Source organism: Paramormyrops kingsleyae, chromosome 16 (assembly GCF_048594095.1).
Source record: "Paramormyrops kingsleyae isolate MSU_618 chromosome 16, PKINGS_0.4, whole genome shotgun sequence".
NCBI lineage: Eukaryota > Metazoa > Chordata > Actinopteri > Osteoglossiformes > Mormyridae > Paramormyrops > Paramormyrops kingsleyae.
Window position 1 is genome coordinate 24,384,300 of NC_132812.1, and position 22,676 is coordinate 24,406,975.

At 44.7% G+C, this 22,676-nt stretch overlaps 3 protein-coding genes across 3 annotated transcripts; 2 read left to right on the plus strand and 1 right to left on the minus strand.

The window, feature by feature from the left end:
- Positions 1-2,362: 2,362 nt before the first annotated feature.
- LOC111858348 (uncharacterized) lies at positions 2,363-6,211 on the plus strand. The gene is made up of 4 exons (XM_023840033.2): positions 2,363-2,636; positions 3,725-4,039; positions 4,746-4,873; positions 5,650-6,211. The coding sequence occupies exons 1-4, from the start codon at positions 2,516-2,518 to the stop codon at positions 5,758-5,760; spliced, it is 675 nt and encodes a 224-aa protein (XP_023695801.2). The 5' UTR covers positions 2,363-2,515; the 3' UTR covers positions 5,761-6,211.
- A 7,122-nt stretch (positions 6,212-13,333) lies between these two features.
- Positions 13,334-16,616, plus strand: LOC111858325 (T-cell-specific surface glycoprotein CD28-like). The gene is made up of 4 exons (XM_023839990.2): positions 13,334-13,481; positions 14,177-14,533; positions 15,397-15,527; positions 15,645-16,616. Exons 1-4 carry the CDS (start codon positions 13,430-13,432, stop codon positions 15,741-15,743), a joined length of 639 nt encoding a protein of 212 aa, XP_023695758.1. The 5' UTR covers positions 13,334-13,429; the 3' UTR covers positions 15,744-16,616.
- Positions 16,617-17,253: 637 nt separating this feature from the next.
- fastkd2 (FAST kinase domains 2) lies at positions 17,254-22,470 on the minus strand. Its single transcript, XM_023840136.2, has 11 exons — positions 20,890-22,470; positions 20,573-20,676; positions 20,229-20,337; positions 19,991-20,114; positions 19,761-19,900; positions 19,105-19,277; positions 18,855-19,018; positions 18,546-18,770; positions 18,134-18,215; positions 17,695-17,809; positions 17,254-17,513 (listed from the first exon to the last, which is right to left on the minus strand). The coding sequence occupies exons 1-11, from the start codon at positions 21,580-21,582 to the stop codon at positions 17,382-17,384; spliced, it is 2,061 nt and encodes a 686-aa protein (XP_023695904.2). The 5' UTR covers positions 21,583-22,470; the 3' UTR covers positions 17,254-17,381.
- Positions 22,471-22,676: the final 206 nt, after the last annotated feature.

Below are 22,676 nucleotides of genomic sequence, written 5' to 3' on the forward strand. Positions count from 1 at the left end.
CTGCTTCGTGAGACCGATCCCTGGAGCACCGAGAATAAGCCCTGAATGACAAAGGGAAAACGTGCAAACTCCACATATGCAGAGCAAAAGTGGGATTCGAACCCCCAACTATGACAGCATACATCCCCACGAACCATCATGTATGCTAGTTATAGGTCCCAAGAAGTCTTAAGTACTTCTTAAGAAGTCAGCATGTCCACTCTTTTCTGTTTTCGGTGGGGGGGGGAGTTGACCTTGGACCCCCAGAGGTTTTTTTTCTCCCCACTTGGGAGTTTTTGGTTCCTCTCCTCTGTTGTCTTCTGGCTTTCTTTATTCAATTTCAATTCCTTTTTTTTCCCCGTTCTGTATCTCCCTCTACTTTCGTTTTATGTATCACAACACAACCCTGAAAAGCTCTTTGGGACAACTCTGTTGTGAAAGGCGCTATATAAAAATGAAGTAGGCTCAGTTGTAATATTAATTAAATGAAATGCATGAAATCATGGGCAAAACAGTGGCACAGTGGTTAGCGCTGTCAGTCCACCCTGGCTCCATGTGAGTGAAGCTTGCATATCCCGTGTCATCCTGGGCTTCCCTCTGAGCACTCTGGTTTCCCCCCACAATCCAAAAACATACTGAGGTTAACTTACCTCTGTTACCCTGCACGCTCAGCTAATCCAAAATAATCAATATGTAGTAACAAGGGCGTTGCTAGAGATTTCGGGCCCCATGAAGGCATATGATATTGGGCCCCCCAGACCAAGCCAGTCACTTGGGGGCCATATAGGGAATCGTCCTAACTGCCCCCCCTTACGGCGTTCCCTGTGTAGCCAAACCAATGACCATAGTTCAATAAAAGTGAAGAAAAAATAAATAAAACGCATTTAGTTAAATGTGAATTAGGTTAAAGGTTAAATAAAAACATGCAATCATCTGTTTCATGCTTGGAAAATTGCATGTAAACACAGAAAATCGCATTTATCAGGTCTGTATCCCAAACACACTTAAGTCATGTCCATGATCTTATGGACGTTTCCAGGGTCAAGCCCCTCTAATCTTAAAAAAGAAATTGTTTTTCTTCTTTATTTCCGCGCTTCACTTCTGGTTCCGCCTATCGTTTCTTGGAATCGGGTGAGCCGTGATGAGAAACTGATCTACGGGTTTTAGTTGCGTTGTTTTGATCTTACAACTTTGCTCTCATCCTTTGTCTATTTTGTGTTACTCGGTACTTGTATTACAATACTTGAGGCGTAAATGCTCGAAGACATTATCCGTCTGAAACCAGCGAAATAACCAGGAATGTGTTGCATTCTGACAGGCCCATGCCGCGCTGCAGCTTTCTGCTGGTGTCAAAGAATCTCCGATCCAACGGAAAACTATTAGGCGCGCTGCAAGGGGGGTCCCCGGGATTCCCCTAGGGGGACGCCTGACCCGGGAAGGGGGTTGGGGGGTCCCATCCTCGGCGGTTCCTTCAATGAGCACGATCCGCTTGACATCTGCGCGCTCACTGCCGCCGCCCCCGTGGGCTGACAGGAAACCCGCAGTTTCGCGGTTCCGGCGACGCTGCAGACTGGAGCAGGTGCAGCGCGCTTACCGTGGGATGCTTTACGTGTCTTTACATCCCGGTGAAAGCCAGTTTCCTGTTATCTACCGACATTGCGCCTTTGTTCCAAAGGCACTGATCTGAAATATAGGGCAGCCTATAAACACGGATTAACAAAGAGTGACCCACAAAACCGACACTTTGTGTCCTAACATTTAGTACAAGTACGACATAACAGAAAATCAGCAATCCTTCTGCAGCATTAAGCTATGTGCCAGTTTTATGGCAAATTTAAAAATGGGCGGTCTCGTCTTAAATAAGCAAAATAAAATTAGGCCTATGTAGTAACTCCTCAAATGGCACATATATACACTAGACTTTAAATCATACGCCCGTTACATTAAATCACATCAATCCATGTCAGTTCTCTTGGATTTTGACTGCGTTCTGAATGTCAATGAACAGGATTTTTTTTGCAGCCTATTGTCGGTTAGTTGTTTGGTTTAACCGGTTAAAATTGTTTCGGCAACATCGATTAGGGCGCAGCAAACGAATTAAAAACATACAATCAAACCCTATAAGACAGCAGGCCCATTTATGAGAATAAGAAGTAGCCGTATACTATAAATGTTTCTTGTTATTTTGTAAATACTGCGGCTGTTTCTGACTGAAAAGCCGCAACAAAAAATACCCACGGATGCATAGTTATGTTCATCATTATACAGCGAATTGTTGTATGTGTATCATTCGGGAACTGTAATTTTTGCGGTTTTTTGCGTGGGAGGGGGCTGAATGCATTGTCTAGGTTGTATGCACTGCTGCTCCGCTCATTATTCCACAGCAGTCTATACTATATAGGCCAGTCAGTCTCTGTACCTGAATGTGCAGCAGACCGACGGCGCTTTATCGGTCTTTCTGCACGGTGAGCGCTTCCGCGCTGCCACAGCAGCGTACGAGCGACTGACATCCCGCCGATCCGGACCCGGGCGTTAAATGGCCATCAGGCTGGGGGCGACAGTACCTGGGAGCCGAGGTGCAGGCGACATGAACCACGTGTGGATTATAACTCTTATACTCACTACCAGCCATTCCCGGTCCCTGACCGGCTGCCAAGGTGAGTTATGCCAAACTGGTACCCCTAATTTACAAAATGTTAGTAAGTAGGCTCAGAGCTCTCCGATTATAAAACACCACTTTTCACACTTATTTAAAACTTAATTGGCAACGTTGTCTTTGGTACTTCAACGTATGGATTACATTCGTAATTTGAAGTCGATCAATGGTTAATTGTACCATATTTAAGGCTAATTTACATTAATTCTGTCCCGTGCTCTGTAAGATCTTATACATTCTGCCTGGCATATGCACATGAGCACACAGTTAAACAAATACAGCTTTGCCCATTTGGTGAACAAATATGCATTTTATACACGTTTAGGCCTATACCCCTTCCATAATTTAAAAAATGAGTAAACGGTGGAATTAAGAGTAAATTTAAAGTTTTACCGTAAAGCAGATAATAAGAAAATATGACTGTAAATTCATTGTTTTATGTTTTGATATCTTTTAGCTGACTGAGGCAAAGTACTTTGTTAGCTGAGTAGTAGCAACGTTTCTTAAAAGTGTTCATTTAAAAATGAGAAAAAAAAATCTTTAAAAGCTATATAGACGCAGAGAAATAACTGATCTATGAAGGCATTAAAAATCTCACTCATGAACAGACAAGAGATAAAAACGTTAACACGCTCTTCGTGGGTGAATCATACTTTCTTTTCCACTTGTTTTTAGAGCCGCTGGCTTCAAAGCGCCCAGGCTGATTTGTCAGAAATGAAGGGCATAGCAAACGGCTCCTGGAGTCAGGCTGCTTTCATTGTAATGAACGTAATGCCGAGAAGGTTTATCTAAAGCATAGCTCTAACCCTCATTGCAATGCCTTAGAACTGTGCGGAAGGTTTTTAATGTCATCGATGGTGGTTAAAACTGAATTGATTGAAAAGAGGCACTTGCGCCGATGGGTTTACCTGGCTTAACTTTGGCTGGAACATTGAGGGGTTTGAGGTCTCCACCCATTATAGGGGAAACATGATTATTTGGGGGGGGGTTGTATTAGCTGGTTTTTATTTATTGGGGGGGCTACAACCCCCCCATAATTTACGCCCATGCCTGTCAGTATGCTGAAGGACAGCTTTTTATCTCCCCCAGGCAGCCCTAACCTCTTAGAAAAAATATCCATCGTCGACGCCACCATAAACGAGACCGTGATTGTCTCCTGCGGGGACCAAGGGAAGGACTCCTCTTCTGTCTTTGAATTGTTCAAGTTCGAGGCCAAGATTGCTTCCAGCGACTTCGGCGGTAACCAGACCAAGGCGGCGAACCGGACCATTGACTTTGAGGTGGCCTCCGGGAATCCTCAGTTCAGGCTGTACGGACCGATGGTCAACAGAACTGGGCTGTACACCTGCGTGCCAAGTAACAAGTCTCTGGAGCTGGGGAAGCACACCATAGTCCATGAAAAAGGTACATACACGTGCAGCACCTGGGCATCAGGTGGTCAGACAGGACCAGGAAGGTCTCCTCCCTCCCAGACCCTCACCCACACCCCGCAGTTTAGTCTCGGCCAGCAGGTGGCGCTGCAAATGCAGACCTAGCAGTCGACGAACAGGACCAAGATAGCGGAGGTTTCACCGAAATCGCGAAAATTGTTTATTAACTGGTGTCGGACTTCTAATGCCTACAGATTGTGAGAGGAAGAGTTTTTTCTCAAATTTAAAATTGCGTAGTATTGCGGCCTTGTACGCGTTAACAGCAAACTTGGATATCCGTAATAACACATACCGTTAAAAATGTCAGCTTCGAAAGGTTGGCATATTAATAAACCAACCCCAAAATAGCACATTTTAGTTTTCGAAGCCCCCCACCCCCCATTACCCATATGCTTCGAACGTGAGATTTTAATGGGGCACAAAATATAAACACTGGGGCACGTGCCCCGGTAAAAGGGGTCTAGCGACGCCCCTGGCTTAGGTCATTAAGCGGCATGATCTCTAACACAGTGAAATGAGTTGAAATTAATGTTAAGGCTTTTCCCCTGTACAACTTTATAAATGAAATTATCAAATTCAACTTGTTTCCTCAGCATTTCCTGCTACATACCCCAATGCTCACACAGTAAACCTTGTTTTACTGTTTAATTGGTGAGTTTTGCTGTCTCATTGATTTACAGAAACATTGTGCTTACTGCCCCAGAAGCGTAGCTGTTTACCTGCCAGTGAGCCCTGGCCCTGGCCAGCTGGATTTGTGTTGCTGATCATCTGCTGTCTGGTCATCACTGGCATCGCCATCAGGATTGGGGTGAGGGTGCAATACGGCTTCCACGCTGCACGCACTAAGACACTAAAATACCTCCCTTCAAAAGAGCATCATTTCTGCATTTTTGAGTTTTAAAGAGACATGCCTCTAACTGAATTTCATTTTGAATAACTTAATTCAACATTTAATATGCTTTTTAAATATGATCCTCTGTAGACTGTAGACACTGTAGTGAGATGCTGGAAACACATTCAGGCATCTTAACTGTTCATCTGCTTAGCTACACATGAAGGTAAATTCTGGAAGCGCTTTACATTAACGGCACCTTCATAAAGCATTCATAGAACATTCATAAGCAGCATGTAAGTATACCTTAACATCCGAACACAACTTAACTGCTTTAATATACATTATATGATTAGACTATTATAATGTTTATTATTGTCATATAATGCTTGTTATTAATGTATTTTATAGCTGTTTAAGTATGTCAGGATGTTAAGGTATACATACATACTGCTTATGAATGTTCTATGAATGCATTATGAAGGTGCAGGTAATGTAACGTGTTTCCGAACTTCTTGCCCTTGTCTCCGTGTTGTGTGTATAGTTGCATATAGTTGCCACCACATAATTCAGTGCTCGTATCAGCAAGCAGGCATACCTAATAAACTGGCCACACAGTGTATATTAGGGAATATTACATGCTTCAAAATGAGTTGAAATGGTTAAGGATGTGGACTGTGAGCTGCTTAGGTTCAATCTCCAGCCGTCAGTTGTCCTGCATATTGTGACCGAAGAACCTGTCTGTGTTCCAGCACAAACTCAACAGCAAGGACAGCAGCCAGAACGACTACATCAATATGAAACCCAGAGTAGTGACGAGTCACAAGAAGGCACAGCAGTCACGGAAAGCATGTCAGCCCTAGGGGCCTCTTTGGAAGGCGTCTGGCGAAAAGCCAGGAGGCCTGAAGGCGAACGGACGCTGTGAGACGCAGTCAGGCCCCAAGTGAACAAAAATACACAAATAGGTGAGAATCCCAGAGGAGGTGAACCTTACAGCAGAGATATGAACTGCTGAGGAATCCACACCTGAGCTACAGTCATCTCCCTGTCTTCTTAAAGGAAAATAATTTACTGTGCAACACAAAGAAGACTATTCCTGCAGTGAGTGATGCAAACTCTGAGCAGAGCGAGCCAGACGGTAACCAGAACCATCTTCAGAACTATCCTCAGGTCCATCTCCATCATCAGGACAGACATTCTCTAATTTATTCAGCATCGTTCCCTGAAGCGGATTAAAACTGAACAGTGATGCAGGTTGTTGTTTGTACTCATTTGTTTGTATATGTCAATAATCAAATACAGCCAGTGTTATGAGCCAGTGTGTGACTATCACTTGTGTGCCCTGTTTACATTCCTCGGGACGTCAGATTTTACATTACGATTTATAGCTTCGCGTAATTTCCATGAAGACTTCATTAGAAGCTGGAAATTTGTTTTTCTGCTTGGAGAACACTCCTCTTTTGCCACAAACACTATATAAAACAATTTAAAATATTTTAAATAAAAGAGAAGATTAATTAATATCATCCATCCATCCATCTCCAATTTCCCAGCCGTTTATATACTGAAGGGCCATGAAGACACGGAGTATGAAACACAAGGTAAGAAACCCCAGGATGAGTATTACCAAAATGTTTTGTTGGGGCTACCTGCAGAATTCCCATAGTAGATAAATCTTATATTATTCTGGTTAATGTGGCATCATGATTGCTAGTTATCAACCATTCTTTAAATCGATGCTTATTTAAAAACGGATTCTGTCGGCAGAACTCCTGACGCTCGCATGTTTACGTCAACATCAAACTCCAAATCAAGGGTTAGCGCGCCCCCCTATGGCCAATATCTTTTCACAAGTTTAGCCAAAACGTGTAAACGAATTCATATCTGCAGTCATTACGAATGCCTTCGCTCATCAGTTATTAATGAAAATCAACATTTTATCAGATATCAAAAATGTTGTACCCTTCGTTTTAAACATTTTCAAGTCAATGTAAACACTTTGATATAGAGTACAGTTATTACTTTTCTCTGTGTTCTGAGTCGAGTTCTGTAATACACCGGAAGCTGTCGTTAAATACGTTTTTGACCCAGGCATGTCGATGACAATAATTTCCACAAGTGGGCAGTATTCGCTACCACGATAAACACTTAGTTACGTTGCCATAGCGACACAGCACAGGACTTCCTCAAAGAGATTCTCACACCCCGACAATGCGTCATAATCAGAGCAATAGAAAAAAAAATCATTTATGATATTTTGTGTCATTTGTTCCAGGGATGACTGGAAAATAGTGACTTAAACCCCATTCTTCGTTTTTTTTTAAAGGAAATCCTCTTTTCTAGTGAAATTTGAGAGATATCGTGCTAACGACTGATCAGCATATACAATTTGCATAGTTTAACCATGCAAAATAACGAAAAAAAAATCGGAGACATTTAAACTGAAAATAAGATGTCCGTTTGAATGTTAAATTTGAGATTGATCAAATTCACAACTTTCAGATGTAGTGTGACAGCCTGAACAAGCTGAACGCTCCCACGTATGTGGCAGTTTAGGCGCTGAAAGCAATTGGGTATGCTCTAATTCTCATTATACATGTAATCTGGATATCAGACTGTCGTCATTCCATTACAAAAACTTATGGTTTATACGCCGTAAAGAAAATTGCTTGTAAAGAGCTGATTATATGTGTTTGTTAAATATTACATTCAAGACATTTACATTTGTTTATTTATCAGATGCCATACAGGTGACATACGGGTGACATACAGGTGCCATACAGGTGACATACGGGTGAGGCAGGTAACATATCAGAAACACACAGGTGTCAGATGCCAACTTAGACACCCGTGCTGCCAGGTTCAGCTTCCAGTGAGGGACTGGTAAGGTGCAAGTTAGCTGTGGGAGAGACAGCAATAAGGACACTGCGGAGGACCCTAAATTAGAGATGCTATACATAACATGTTGCTTAAACAATGCAAGACATGCACATATGAAACCATCATACGATATGTGGGCAAATACTGTGGTGGAGGGCAAAGTCCTTCACACTGCTCTCAAAATCCATTAGCAGCATTATGCTGATTGGATACAGTAGGTTGTTCATTCAAATCTCAAGGACGGGCCTTTTGCTGACACAGTGAGAGGGGTGCGGAGACCGGAGTTGTCTGTTCGAATGGATAAAGGGGTATTTTTGTCATGCAAAAAAAAAGAAATAAAAAATAAAACAGTAAAAAAACATAATAAATTGTATTTTTGCATAGCAGCAGAGGGTTTGGCAGCACTGGGGAAATTCCATCTAACCACAGGAAGGAGTAAAAAAAACAAAACAATCGCAATTATACAAGAAGCTGTGAAAGAACAGAAATATGCAGCATGAGAATATGACCATTTTAACTTAAACGGCCGAACCAGAACTGAAGCTACAGACAGCGTGCCAGATTCAGATTCTCTTATATGTAACCAATAAACATGCATAATACACAGCAGTACATAACAGTACTGACCCTGCCGCCTCCTCAAATGCCAAGAAAAACAACCTAATTCAGTTAAAAGCCAAACAGTGTTGCACACGACATAGCAAGCATTGTCTTATAGCAATAACTGCATTTGTCAGATGCATGTACATTTTTTTTTTCAGATCACCTGCAAAGCAACTTGTGAAACTGAAAAGCTTGCGTTTTTGAAATTGCTAATTATTAACTTGAAAATGCTGCTGCATTTGCCCCTGATGTGACCCGGCTGTAACAAATTCAGTACAATCTTCTAGCCAAATGTACAAAAATAACATCCATCCATCCATCCATCCATGACAGGATTGTGGAGAAGCTTGAAACCTTGGCACAAGGCAGTCTGACATCCGGCACAGGATGCAAACCCTGCTGCAATATTGGACAGGCCTCTGTGTTAAAATACTGTTGGCCTTAAGACTTCTGTGTATCTGTATCTTTTGGCACAGATTATACGAGTCACAACACCTGATTATGTGTTTTATAAATGAGTTTTGCAAGCAGTTTACCTCCCTCACCAAAATGTACAGTCAATATGAGTGCAGACATTTACAATCTGCAGGTTCTTGCAAGGTGAATACTATAAAGAATAAAAATGGATTGTATGAGGCTACAATTTTACTCCAATCACCATGTCATTTAATAGTATCAGCAAATTTCCTGAGAGGGACCCATAGGGGGCGCTCCTTGTGTCCTGTGTTGCCCGGAAGAAGCTCCAGGCCCTTGGTGACCCTGTACTGGATAAGCACTTGGAAGATCTTTGGCTGGATGGATGAACAGAAAGACTTCTAACCAGACGGCTGATATCGCCTTTATCAACTGGTGACAACCGACAGTCTCTGATTTCTACTAAAATTTAAAAGTACATTTTTAAAAAGTCTTGCTATTTGCAAAGGAAAAGATGCATAAAATGATGCTATAACCCATAATGAATGCAACATATAACCATGCATTTCCATAATATATTAAGTTTCAAAGTATATCTTAAGTAAAGCGTTCTTTCTGTATGACTGGTTTAATTGCACAATTAATCATTAAGCCACTAAAATGACATACTGTTCTCATTACTTCGTGCACATCCCATATTTCAGCCGATTTGCGAGGTTTTCAGTTGCACTGTGGCTCAGTTTCTCAGAATGTTTGCCTCCGATTATGCAGAGTCATTATATTGCAGGTTTTAACGATTTGCCATTTCGTCGCACATTTTGAGCTTTTCCCTCCTGCTCTCGTCGGAACGAAAGTCAAATTGCAACTTTCAGTTGTTTAACAAGAGGTTATTGACGGTAAGGCAGAATTTCAAATTACGAATCGTGCTTTTCAATGCCGGGAAGTTTGTGCATCCAAACAAAAAAAAGTGAAAACAACCCATTATCAAATGTCTTGCTTGAGAGTCAAAGAAATAATATCCAGTCAGTAGTGAAACATTATCCCCTGATGAGCCTGGATTTGTAAATGAGCAGTAACTTATGAACCATAAAAACAACTAAATGCTTTGCATTTACACGTGTAGGCCACTGTTCAGAAAAGACTGGTCCTTTGGTTAATTACAAAGGATTTGGATTAAGAGGATGACTTGTAAGATCCCTTTGTTGATAAACAATAAGAATTACTTGTTTGTTTCATAACAATGGCAAACATTACAAAGACAAATCTTTATTTCTTATCAACAGGTAGCTTTTACCGTCCTCAGGAAGATGTGGTGAAGTCACCTAGGATACAGACCTGTAACGGGAGACTTCATGCAAAGGGAAGGACCAAACCTGCAATAAAAGAGACAAGAGATGTGAGAGATGAGACAAGTGTCAACAGGAGAGATCACAGACAATGTGGGGGGAGGGGGGATGTAGACGTTGGGCTCCCCCCCAACATGTTTCACAAAATGACAGATTCAGAGACATTGCCTTAAAAGAGATGGCTTTTGGTGAGAAGTTCAAGACTCAGACACCGGAATTAACCTTTCATAATCTGGGTAAACAAGCATTCTAACAGACAGAAGCACAAAGTGAAGATGAACTGGTATTCCGCAAAAGATGCAATTGAATCCTGCACTTCACGAAATTCCCGGTTCCTCCCATTAATCTCTGGTGATCGATGTCGTAGGTGGAAGCAGGTCTGTCAGCATCTCGGAGCTCTAGGCAGGTCTGGCAGGCGGTTAGGTCTCTCCACAGGCTGTTACTGCTGGTCAGAGAGAACAGCAGCTTGGATGGGCTGGTCAATGTGTAAAGAAGGGCTCTAAACATACATCGGTGCTGACTTTATAAGCCTGCGAAAAAAAAAACAAAATGACCCAAATGAAAAGGGTATTTTTATTCTCTGTAAATCCACAAAAAAAAAATCTCACTCAGATGTGAGTATGGAAAAAAGTAGATATTTCCACACCATATTTCCACACCACAGGAAGTGAATGTAGCGAATCGGTTGATAACAACTTCAGCAATGAATCAACGGAGGACTGAACTTCCCACCGCTGCTGCTTGAAAGGAGAAATTTAAAGAACATCTTGTATAAATGTTTTAATTTATTCAACAGGCCTTTCCATTTCTGAAGAGAGAGGGTACCCACAAGAGTAAAAAAAAATAAAAAATCAGCTTATTCAATTTTAGCTTGACTGTCTTTCACTTACTCTCTGCTTTAGTAAGTATTTACCTGCTAATTTCCAAGCAGATCTGCAGATGCTGGGATATAATTGTTTAAAATATTATGAAATCATGCAGATAAATAGCAGGGCAAGCTGAGCAGCCCTGTCAAATTTACATGTCTCCAGTGACAGAGGGCAGAGCAGTCAGTGAAAACATGAAGTCACAGGCAGCTAACTAAAGGCAGCTACAGCCCAGACAGATACAGCCCAAACAGCTACAGCCCAAACAGCTACAGCCCAGACAGCTACAGCCCAAACAGCTACAGCCCAGACAGCTACAGCCCAAACAGCTACAGCCCAGACAGCTACAGCCCAAACAGCTACAGCCCAAACAGCTACAGCCCAAACAGCTACAGCCCAGACAGCTACAGCCCAAACAGCTACAGCCCAGACAGCTACAGCCCAAACAGCTACAGCCCAGACAGCTACAGCCCAAACAGCTACAGCCCAGACAGCTACAGCCCAGACAGCTACAGCCCAAACAGCTACAGCCCAAACAAATACAGCCCAGACAGCTACAGCCCAGACAGCTACAGCCCAGACAGCTACAGCCCAAACAGCTACAGCCCAGACAGCTACAGCCCAGACAGCTACAGCCCAAACAGCTACAGTCCAGACAGCTACAGCCCAGACAGATACAGCCCAAACAGCTACAGCCCAGACAGCTACAGCCCAAACAGCTACAGTCCGAACAGCTACAGCCCAGACAGATACAGCCCAGACAGCTATAGCCCAAACAGCTACAGCCCAAACAGCTACAGCCCAAACAGCTACAGCCCAGACAGCTATAGCCCAGACAGCTACAGCCCAGACAGATACAGCCCAGACAGCTACACCCAAACAGCTACAGCCCAAACAGCTATAGCCCAAACAGCTACAGCCCAAACAGCTACAGCCCAGACAGCTATAGCCCAGACAGCTACAGCCCAAACAGCTACAGCCCAAACAGCTACAGCCCAGACAGCTATAGCCCAGACAAATACAGCCCAGACAGCTACAGCCCAGACAGCTACACCCAAACAGCTACAGCCCAGACAGATACAGCCCAAACAGCTACAGCCCAGACAGATACAGCCCAGACAGATACAGCCCAGACAGATACAGCCCAGACAGATATAGCCCAGACAGATACAACCCAGACAGATACAGCCCAGGCATTGCAGAACAATGTGCTTCAAGGGAATCATCTGTTCAAAATCCTTGCTAGTATAAATACGCATCGCTGCATTGGTCAGCAAATAACTTATATTTTGGAAATATTTCAGTTGATTTCTTAAAGTTTCCATTGACTCGTTTTTAAAAGGATTTCCAGAAAGGAGCGGAAATGAAAAGAAGGATGGATGGATGCCCTTGACTATCTATAACTGTGTCTGCTCTCTGAAAACGGTGTGAGATGATAAAAAGGATGTTTGCAATAATGTGTGGCTCACGCTCACTATTATCTGCACTTATCCAATAGAGTTCAGAACCAGCAGCCAACACCGTGCGACTTGGACCCCAACTGACATGTATCGCTTAGTTCTGCTTTAGGGAAACTAATCCTGAGGCTTTATGGATGTACTGAAGAGAATCTAAGAGCAAAACATACCATCTATCATTTTAGAATTTCTGACTGGCATTATTTACATCTTCATATGCAATTAAACTTCATAAATGATCCTTTAAAAAAAGCATAGATGTTATGTAGATACACACACAACTGGGCAAGAATTACTGCCATTCTCTATTTCTGCTCTACACCGTAGATGAGGCTATTAGCATTTAGGAAGGAGGCACCTTAGTGGACTGGACATCAGAGGATTTTTAGGAAAGGCATTAAGTTTTTCACGTCTGGTCCGTTTACTTCCTTCAGCCCGCCTCGCCTCGCGATCAGTACCATCCCCAAAGAGGTTTATCTTTTCCACTTGGTGATTTGCTGTCAGTTTGCTCGGCTCTGGGCACACACAGGACACGCAGGTCTCAGCTGAAGGACCCTAGTGAGGTTAAGATGGAAAAAGGGTCAAAAGTCTGTCATATACCTCTTTTTTTTTTTATCACAGAAAATATCGAAATGGTCTGGAATGAGGGAACAAAAAGAAATCTCTCTTTTTTTTAATTAGCTTGAAATCAGTTCAAAGAAAAACCTCAGAATCAGTTAAATGTTCCAGTAACACGGCAATGCAGTGCTGACAGAGAGCTCCTGCTCGTCTGGCATATTTAACATTTTCCGTGTGGTTAAGGGTTCATAACCAGCCCAACTGCGTTAGCAGTATTATAGCAGCGCGCGTCTGGCATGTACTTTGGGCTTCCTGCACGGCACTGCAGCGCGGGTGTCGTCACTCGTATAAAAAAACGGCGTGTATAAAAGTCCAGCGTGAGCGCTTAGAGAGGTACCAGAAAGCACCATGAACCTCAGGCTGGTTGCCCTGCTCAGTTTGTGCGTCTCAGCCCTCAGAGGTGAGTAACTTTCCTTATAGCCGATGCGTCCAGAGAGTGGGCAGCGTTGCCTCTTTAAATGCAGGGGCAGGTGTTTTTCCTGTTGTTTTTAATGGGGGGAGCTGATGGAAATTGCTTTAGAATACATTCAAATAAGATGGGGGTGGCGGAAAGTTTTACATTCAAGTAACCCCCCGAAAAATACATGTAAATAAAATATTATAATCAACAATGGGAGGCAGTTCATTATCAGTTTGCCATTACAGTTCACACACCCACCTATGACCATCTTGATTTTACATATTCAGTAGCTGGGCCCCAAAATCCATGGTGACCAAGTAACTGAGAAAGACCAGGCCCTTCTGATGGGCTCAGTTGTGGATATATATTATGTTGTCTTATATCATGTTATATAAATAAATTCGTAAACATTAAACTAAGGCGTCAGTGCACTTTAATGATCATATATCTATTCAGATAAATAGAGAAGTGAGACTGTGTGGTTTGCTCTGTTCGGACCAGCTTGAGGTATAAGGTGAAAATGCGTAATTGTGAAACTGGGCAGCAAATAGGCTTGTGGTTTTAGGGCTGTGACCAAAGGGCTTACCGCTTATAATTTGGAATGGGCTTTGCTCCAATACCCACGTAAATGAGGTCACCACATGATTATCAACGTGCACAAAGCCGGCTGCTCACGGACACCTTCCCCTCCCCAGCCCTTAAAGTGTACCAGCCCTATCGGATCCACGGCAGAGATGGGCAGCTCCAACTCAACTGCTCCTACCGCCTGCACGCCAGGGTGGAGGAGGTCCATGTGACGCTGTACCGAGGCATGCATGGTGACCAGAGGGTCTGCAGCTCCACCCTCAACCACACCGCCTCTTGGCAGCCCCTTCAGGCCCAGCAGCAAGGTCTCATCCACTGCATGGCGGAGCTCAGGCCATCCGGGGTGGTCCTCCTCATCTCTGGCCTGCAAGTGGAGGACACTGACTTCTACCGCTGCATGGTGGAGGTCTTGTACCCACCTCCTTATCAAAAGGGAACTGGGAATGGGACTCTGCTTCACATCCAAGGTTAGCTGACATAATGCTTCTGACCATTTAGGGCCTGGCTCATGCTTCCCCAAAGGGTTACATTGACATTTAAGGATTCGAAATAGCAGCAAATTTATCATGCAATCAAACAATCATGGTACCTGTAGTGAGACCACCAACTCAGACCAATCATCTTATGTTCCAAATGTTTTAGGGCTCCTGAACGCCCTTTACAGTGTCACTTTCACGCATAGAGTCATGAGTTCAGGCTTCAGCCCTCCAGTCCAGCATGAAGTCGCCCAGAACCCTCGACTGGGACCGATACGGTGCCGAATAAACGCGGTACCCTGACTTCAGGCCACCTTAGAGCGCGTTCCCGTCGGAGACGCGCAGAACCCTGGCAGCCGCACTAGCGGTCCTGCGGTTTCGCGCTGTTGTGCGCATTGCGCCAGAAGGGGTGCCCCCGAAGGCGGCGGCGCCCGATCGCGGAACGCACGCTCACGTCATTCGCGGCAGAAGTCAATGTTGCCGTGTGGACGTAATGTCACCCCTATTTTGTTCTTCAGGCATGTTTTCCCCGCAGAGGTCTGATAGTTTCAGGGCAAGGCGTAGCGCAAGCACACGAGGCAGCACTTGGTCAAAACACAAAACACTTCCTCTGCTTATCTGGGTGTTTTTCTTACTTATTTGAGTATCAAATATAGACTTAAAGAAAAGTATATAGTTTCTTAAAGTTCTTTTACAGTTTTAACTTACCCCCAATGTAATTTTTCTTTAATATAAGCAATGTCAGTCACGCACTTCTGGGTTTCCCTCGGGTACAGAAATCTGCCCTCATGTATACCGGTCCTTCGGTTCTATGCTGTGCAGCTACTGACATTTTCCCCCCGTAAACCCTCCAGAGACACCCAGCTGCCCCGAGCCCGAGCCCCAGACAGAGGAAAGCACAGAGGACCCCACGGTCCTTATTCCCGCCGCGATGATCGCGGTGATCACCGTCTGCATCGTTATCATAGTTGCGGTCATCGTCAAGGTGAGCCCCGCCGGGTGTGCGCCCAGTCTCCAGGAGCGCGCCCCAGCTGCGCGCCCGGTCTCCAGGAGCGCGTCCCCGCTGCGCTGCTTTTGCTGATGCCTGTTTTTCTCCCCGCAGACTGTCAGAGTCGGCAATATGAAAAGGGATTACCTCGGCGTCGCACGTGTGGCCGCAAGGAGGGTGGACTGCAGATTCGGCTATGAGAATTTCCTGTAAAGTACTTAACGCATAAGCTGAAACAGAAAGAAGAAAAACAAGCCGTCCCGCTGTGAACATTATATGTTTCTACCATACACGAACTAAACTTTACAATGTAAAGCTATGTTAAGTACAGGTGATTTGGCAAAGTGCAAGTTTAATATTAAAGACGACGGGAAAAATGACAAAAGGGATATTCCAGCGCGCTGCATACAAAGCAAAATGGTGTGGTTGCCGGGGGAGGGGAATTAGTAATATTTTATGTCATTGTTCATCATATGAATAGACGCAAAACTTAGCATCTTATTGAAGACAATCTTATGTAGCAGGGGGGGGGAGCTGTCTTGGGAACAGTCTGCATGTAGTTTACCTTGTGCCTCGCTTCTTGCTGTGTAAATATTCCTGCAGCTGCAGCTCTCCGGCTCCGTGTGGGTTTATCACTATTCGGTTATGAATCCCATAAGCTTCTTTTTTTTCCGGACAGTCATAGGAATATTAGGCGGACTGTCAGACAGAGGGCGGTGTAGCGACAGTAAAGGTTACAGATTAGGGTTAGGGTTAGCCTACGGCTGATCGTGAAGGACGAGAGGGCGCAGATTTGGGGAGGGACAGCAGGAAGAGCAATACTGCGGGAGTACGATGTGTGTCAATGCTGAAACCAAACCTACGCCAGTGGAAGGACGAGATCGTTTTTGCTATACTGTTCCGGAAAGATCCTTTTCAAATGGTGATTTCTCAATATAACCTCTCATTACGCTGTTTTGGTGAAACAAACCTTGACGAACAGGGTCGTTTAACTCACTGTAAATATTTCTGTCAATGGGCTGAACTTCTTGAGATTTTTTTACTTAATGTATGAAAAATTCTTTAATAAAAACAACTGAATGATTTCTTTAGTGTTGCTGATTATTGCTTTTTTCAGTCACTCAAGTTTCATATAAAGAAAAAAAAGTAAATGAAATTAGGCTACCTGAACCAAATGGAAGGCATTTGCCATATACTGTTTCCTGAAACAAAATATATATTTTTTGTTTACCAGTGCATAATACCTTACCTAAGATGGACTGTAATGCCTTACTTTTATTCATGCATCTGCTACCGTTTTACACTAATCCATATGTTGACATTGCCCGAGAATTTACTGAACTGTTGCCAACGGGACTTCACAGAGTTTCAATGGAAACCCACCCAATCTCACCAACGCAGAAGAAATTCCCAACCACTGCATCTACTGATCTGAGAACCAGCGTAAATCCAACACACCACTGCAGGCACTTACCAAATCTTACCATGTCACATCTCAGACTAACTTCCATTTACAAACAACAGAGGCTATTCTCTCTCCCATCCTCACGAGGAGCCAGAGGACACTGCTCTTATAGGTAGGCGAGAGATTCGGCATGAACCTGTGGGCTGGGGCGCAGCCGCCATGGAAACAGACTGACCAGAAGACATGCAAGGCAGGTATTTGTCTGGAAAGCAGGGGTTTGAAAAATGAAAACAGAAAAACCGCAGAGAGACAAACAAATGCAACAGCAGCAGGTTCAGGATTTATTTTGAAGGTGCAACACAACACATGCCAGACAAAGTAGGTCAGCATTTTAAAGGAATGTACCCCAGCCTAGCCCAACAGAACTCAAGTCGGTCCGAAGCGACTCAACCCCCAGCCCCCTCGGACGCCCTGACGCTTTGTCCAGACGAACCTTCCTCTGTAACACTACAGATCAGACTTCGGAGAAGCTGCTCCTTCTCTTCATAGGACAGAGTTTCAAACTCATCTCGGTGCACCTGGGGAACGAGGGATATATCGTCACCGGTGTAGTAGGTGCGGTGACTGTGAAAGCAGCACAGGTGACAAAACCAACATTCTCGTAATGAGCCACTATCATTCATGAATAACACGGGAAGTGAAGTTGAGTCCAGCACGCACAGGCCTCATGTCGCATCATTCGTCACTGTCAGGACCTACCAGGACGGGCGGGTAGCCAAGGGCCTTGAGGTGACGCAGTTTCACAGCCAGAAGCCCCCGTGGGTGACGAGACTCCAGACAGAAGGACGAGGCGTGTACATTCAGAACAGCTAGGCTGAAAGGAGGCCGAGATTGCATATCAGATGCGAACGCGTTCATGATGACAGGACTGACCGCATGCTACTCATACCACTCGTGATTTTCGCTGGCTTGGTTTCCTCTAATCTCTTTAAATGCTGCAACAGCAAAACTTAGCACGCGTGAACAGCCTAAATACTGAGCTGGTCCGCCGTAATATTGCGTGCTGAGGATTTTGCACGAGTTTGACGCGAGGACCCAATGGCGCTTTGATGCGAGTGAAAGGGTGGACTGAGAAGTCATGGTAAAAACAGGTCAAGGATTCATTTTCACGCACAAACTGACAGGTCTGAAACAGCACCTGCGGCATGGCTCAGGGGCGGACGACTCATCGCTAACGCCAACGGGCTCCGGTGTGCGAGGCGGTGGGGTGATTACACAGTCTGAAACACACACATGCACACCAAGTCAGCAGAATGATAACAGGTTATGACAGTTTTTGAAAACAAAAAAAAAACTGGCTTGCTGAACACTATGTGGCTACACCAGATACTGAACACTGTGGCTGAACACAAGGCAAGCGGTTTGTTAAAAACCCCAGGCTGGTTAGACCACGGAGTAAAACGTCTTTGGGTGAACATTAAGTTTTGCTATCAAAAAGATATAGACATTTCCATTATTTCTAATAATCTTCTTTAAAACGATGCTATTTTTGCTCTTCTGTCGCCAATAGAACTGGGAAAAAAATCTGCCAGTAGAGTAGGTTCAGTCACCTAGGAAATAGCCATTCTCCAGGAGCACAGCCTCCTGCACTGCCCCCTCTCCCAGAATGTTCTGGAGCACCTCGATTAGGACTGCACTGGCAGCGGGGGTGGGTTGCGTGGGATGGGGGGCAAGAGAGCCAGATGGAACCTTAATAGGGGAGGATGGATGGTCGAGACGCAGGCAGAGGTCGATGTAGTGAAGCTTCTGCCTGTTTGCCCAAAGATGGTCACCATCTACAAAAGAACGCCCAGCGGTGAAGATAAATTTGCAAGCTCTGGGGAATGTGATGGTGGGATGGAGCAGACCGTCACCCTGACCTCCGGAGACCAGCTCACTCAGAGCATCTTCATGGAGCAATTTCTCAAGGGGCGTGGAGGGAAAATGGCCCAGGATGCAGAGGAAGAAGACAGCCTTCAGAAGCTCCACACGAGTCATTCGGGGTAGGTACGATTCCAGCAGACTGGTCACACTGTCCAGAAACCTGCAGAGGCGGGGGTGGGGTGACCAGCTGTTTCACCATCTGGCACATTTGGTATCTGCATTAGAAACCCCATAGGAAGTTCTTACTCTCTCCTGTGGTGCTGAGGAAGATGGCTTAAGGATGAGTATGTTTTCAGTATGGCCATGAGATTCTTCTGCGTGAACGGGGTGGGGTCTCGAATGAACTTCTCAGCAACCATATCCATCAAGGAGGCTGGACGGAAACCCATCTCCTCAAAAGCCAAGAGGAAGAGGACCAACTACACGAAATATGAACTACAAACGATTAGGCATCTTAACGATATGCAGACAATTCTGACACAGCAATTCACTGAAACCAAATTATTTCCCCCTGGGGATCAATAAAATATACACTAGTGGCTGAAATTGTGGAAGCACCTAGCATTTTGGGCATTACGCTTTAAACATTACTACATGATACTGCCGGTAATGCTTATAAACAATCAAAGAATGTTACAAATATCATACACCGGGTGATTAAATAAGCTGGAATGAAGTTCTGCAATCTCTAAAAATTGGAAGAGTTTCCACAATTTTGGCCACTACTGTACTATATTATCTTATTAAACCACAGCAACTGGATGCGTGTCTGCTCCAAAGACAGAGGGCCAGAGCACCAAGCCCACAACCCTGTCGAAATTTTACTGAAAGCTACCAGCTACATACCAGCACTCAGTGTTAGAAAATGTAAAATAGCAGCAGATCTGGAAAGGAAACTGCACCTGTTTGCTAGTCCACACACCAAAAGTGGACTCCAGGTATTCTGCGATAGCGGACAGCATGCGATGGTCCCTGTATTCCAGAGCTGCACAAGCCTTCAGGACCTGAAGCAGCCTTCCGAACGGGACGCAGTGGACGCTCTCTACACAAAGAGGGGAGACCGAGGGCTGCTGTGAGGTACAGGGAGAAGGACGGGCAGGGGTACACCTACTGAGCAAAGGCGGTACTGTACCAATGAGCTTGTTCCTGCAGATGTCCAACAGTGGCTTGGAGAAGAAATTAATGGAGGCCAGAGTGACGAACATGTACTGGGTGTTGGGGAGGGTGAACTGGTCGGCCATGGATATGGCTTTTTCCTGGAATAGAGCCCATCAAATCACTGACTCTGCCCCCTCAACCAGCAGTATAGAAGCACGAACGAAGGGGCGGGATTTTATGACCCAGGTGGCCCAAACCCCGCCCCCACCGACCTCCAAGCTCTTTTTCAGGCCGGCGGGCGACTCTCTGCCGACACAGCGCATCAGGCTCTGCAGTGCCATCACGCTCTGGATTGTGGGAGCACGGTCCGATATCAGGAGCCTGCATCCAGAAACACAGACGCACACAGCTTATACATGTCATTTCAGTAGTAATAAGCCCCTTTAATTCCATTACCCAAACATCTCTGCTACAGTTCACTCAGTATGTGTTAGATTTCTATCACCAATCAGTGGGGCCAGCACAGCCCAGAGCTCTGGTACCAGTCGATTTAACCAAGACACATTGATAAAAGCTACTTGAACCAGAGTTTCATTACAGCCTAAGTGCTGCTGACCTAAGAGCTTCCTTGAGAGCATCCACGTTCCTGCAACTCTGCATGTTCTCCAAGCAGCTGGCCAGGACAGACAGGGACCTCTCGTTAAACTCGTTCAGTCTTTCCTGCAGGAATGCAACATGGGATCATTGAAGACCACGGCGGAGGAGGAAACACTCAGTAAATCAAATCGAATCACTTTGTCACAGCACATGACTCTTGCAAAGTACAGGTGAGAGAGAGAGACTTGACAATAAACCAACCCATTACAGGTTTGCAAAGTCTAATTACTCCCATCAGCAGATCAGATTGCACCATCCTGGTTCCTGTTTGCTTACCTGTGTGACCCGCAGGAGAGTCTGCACCACGCGGCTGCGCTGAGGGACCCCGAGCCTCACTAAGGCCAGCAGGCAGTACGGCGCATCGCTCTGCTTCATCTTGTGGGCGTCGCTCATGATGCGCAGACAGAGATCCCGGAAGGCGGGGTGCTCATAAACCAACTGAAGCTGGTAGCTCCTCTGGTTCTCGGGCATGGCTTTGAAGGCTTCCCAGACACGGCCCAGCGTGTTGCTCGACCGTTTTAACGTCATGGTGTACTGTCCTGACAGGTCCAGCACATCCACGGGACTGTGGCAGGCCAGCAGCTTCTCATGGTATGGGAGCCGCTGGTCGGCCACTTCATTCCAAACGCCTGTCACAGGCTCCTCCAGGACCGGCGGCTCGTATGGAGCATCCCTCTTTATGCTTGGCAAGGTCTGGATCTTCGCAGAATCCCCTGAGTTCTCCGGACTGACCCAAGCCTGCATCCCAGTGTCATCCTGGGAGTAAAACCTCACCATGCTAACGCAGGTCCTTGGATATAGTTTACAATCATGATGCACATTCCATACGCCAGGGACCCCTCTACAGCTTTCGGGCAGCCTGCGCTCTCCCCCGGGCGCCTGGTAAGCGAAATGCCGCCATAGCGAACTTCGACTGCAGAGCAACAGCGCCCGCCTGAAGAACATGTTTCCCGATTCGCACAGAGACATCCTGCTGTAATGTACTACAAGCAGCAGGAATGGCTTATCATCAGAGCAAAAGAAAAAAGAATCACGCGGAACAAGGATGTGCAACAAATCACGTATTAGGTTAACACCTCGTTATCTACCTCTTACTGTCCTTTTAATTAATCAAATACTGCAACTAGGCTCAATGAAGGAACTCAACGAGGCTAAAAAGGGTAACTATAACTGTGCCCTTTTCGAAAGATAAAATCAAAAATCGAATTTACATTAGAATCTCATCATCTTGCTGAACGAAACAAGTAACGACCTAAACAAATTCATAAAACATACAGGAAATTGTCACACACTGTAATAAATTACAACATTTAACTAGAATAGTTAAAGTAAGAGTTAAACCTTCATTAAGTTTTACACCTATGCATGTTTCCTCTACATGCTATTTTCAGGACGCCGCCATTGCTGTTATCGAAACGGAGAAGTGTCAGAACACTTTCCGGTACTGGTGTTTCAAAATAAAAGCCCAATGGCGACAATGGTCTGTCTTTCTTAACGACATGGTATAGCTCAAATAAACTGCTTTTCGAAAATATCTAAAAAATACATTATACGTTTTATGTCACCTCCCCAAAAGAATGTCGCTTTACTTTACGCCATTAATCAGAAACCACCAGATGACCATTTGCAAATTTATTCCCAGAAATTCTTAATAAGTGGTGGCATGAGAACAATATTGCACATAATTGACATTTTAAAATATGTCATTCTAAAATGAAGATACATAATTTATCGTTTCATATTAGTTTTTCGGTATTTGAACCACTTTCACTAGACACTTACTTTGACAAAACACGGTAGTCGCTGTAGGGCGCATGTGTACATCCAACTACAGGAAGCTATTGTGTATCACGCAGTGTTTTACTTCCGACGCACATTTTACCGAACCTGTTGTTGAAAATAAAGCCTTGTCTTTATGTTCATTATGTTTAAGTACTTGCGTAGGTTATTTTAAGATTTTTTCTAATTCATTTAAATGTACCCAGCTATACGTGCACATAGCGTGATCGAATACAGTTTAGATGTCGCTGTTTAAAGTCATAATATCATGATTGCAGGGTATC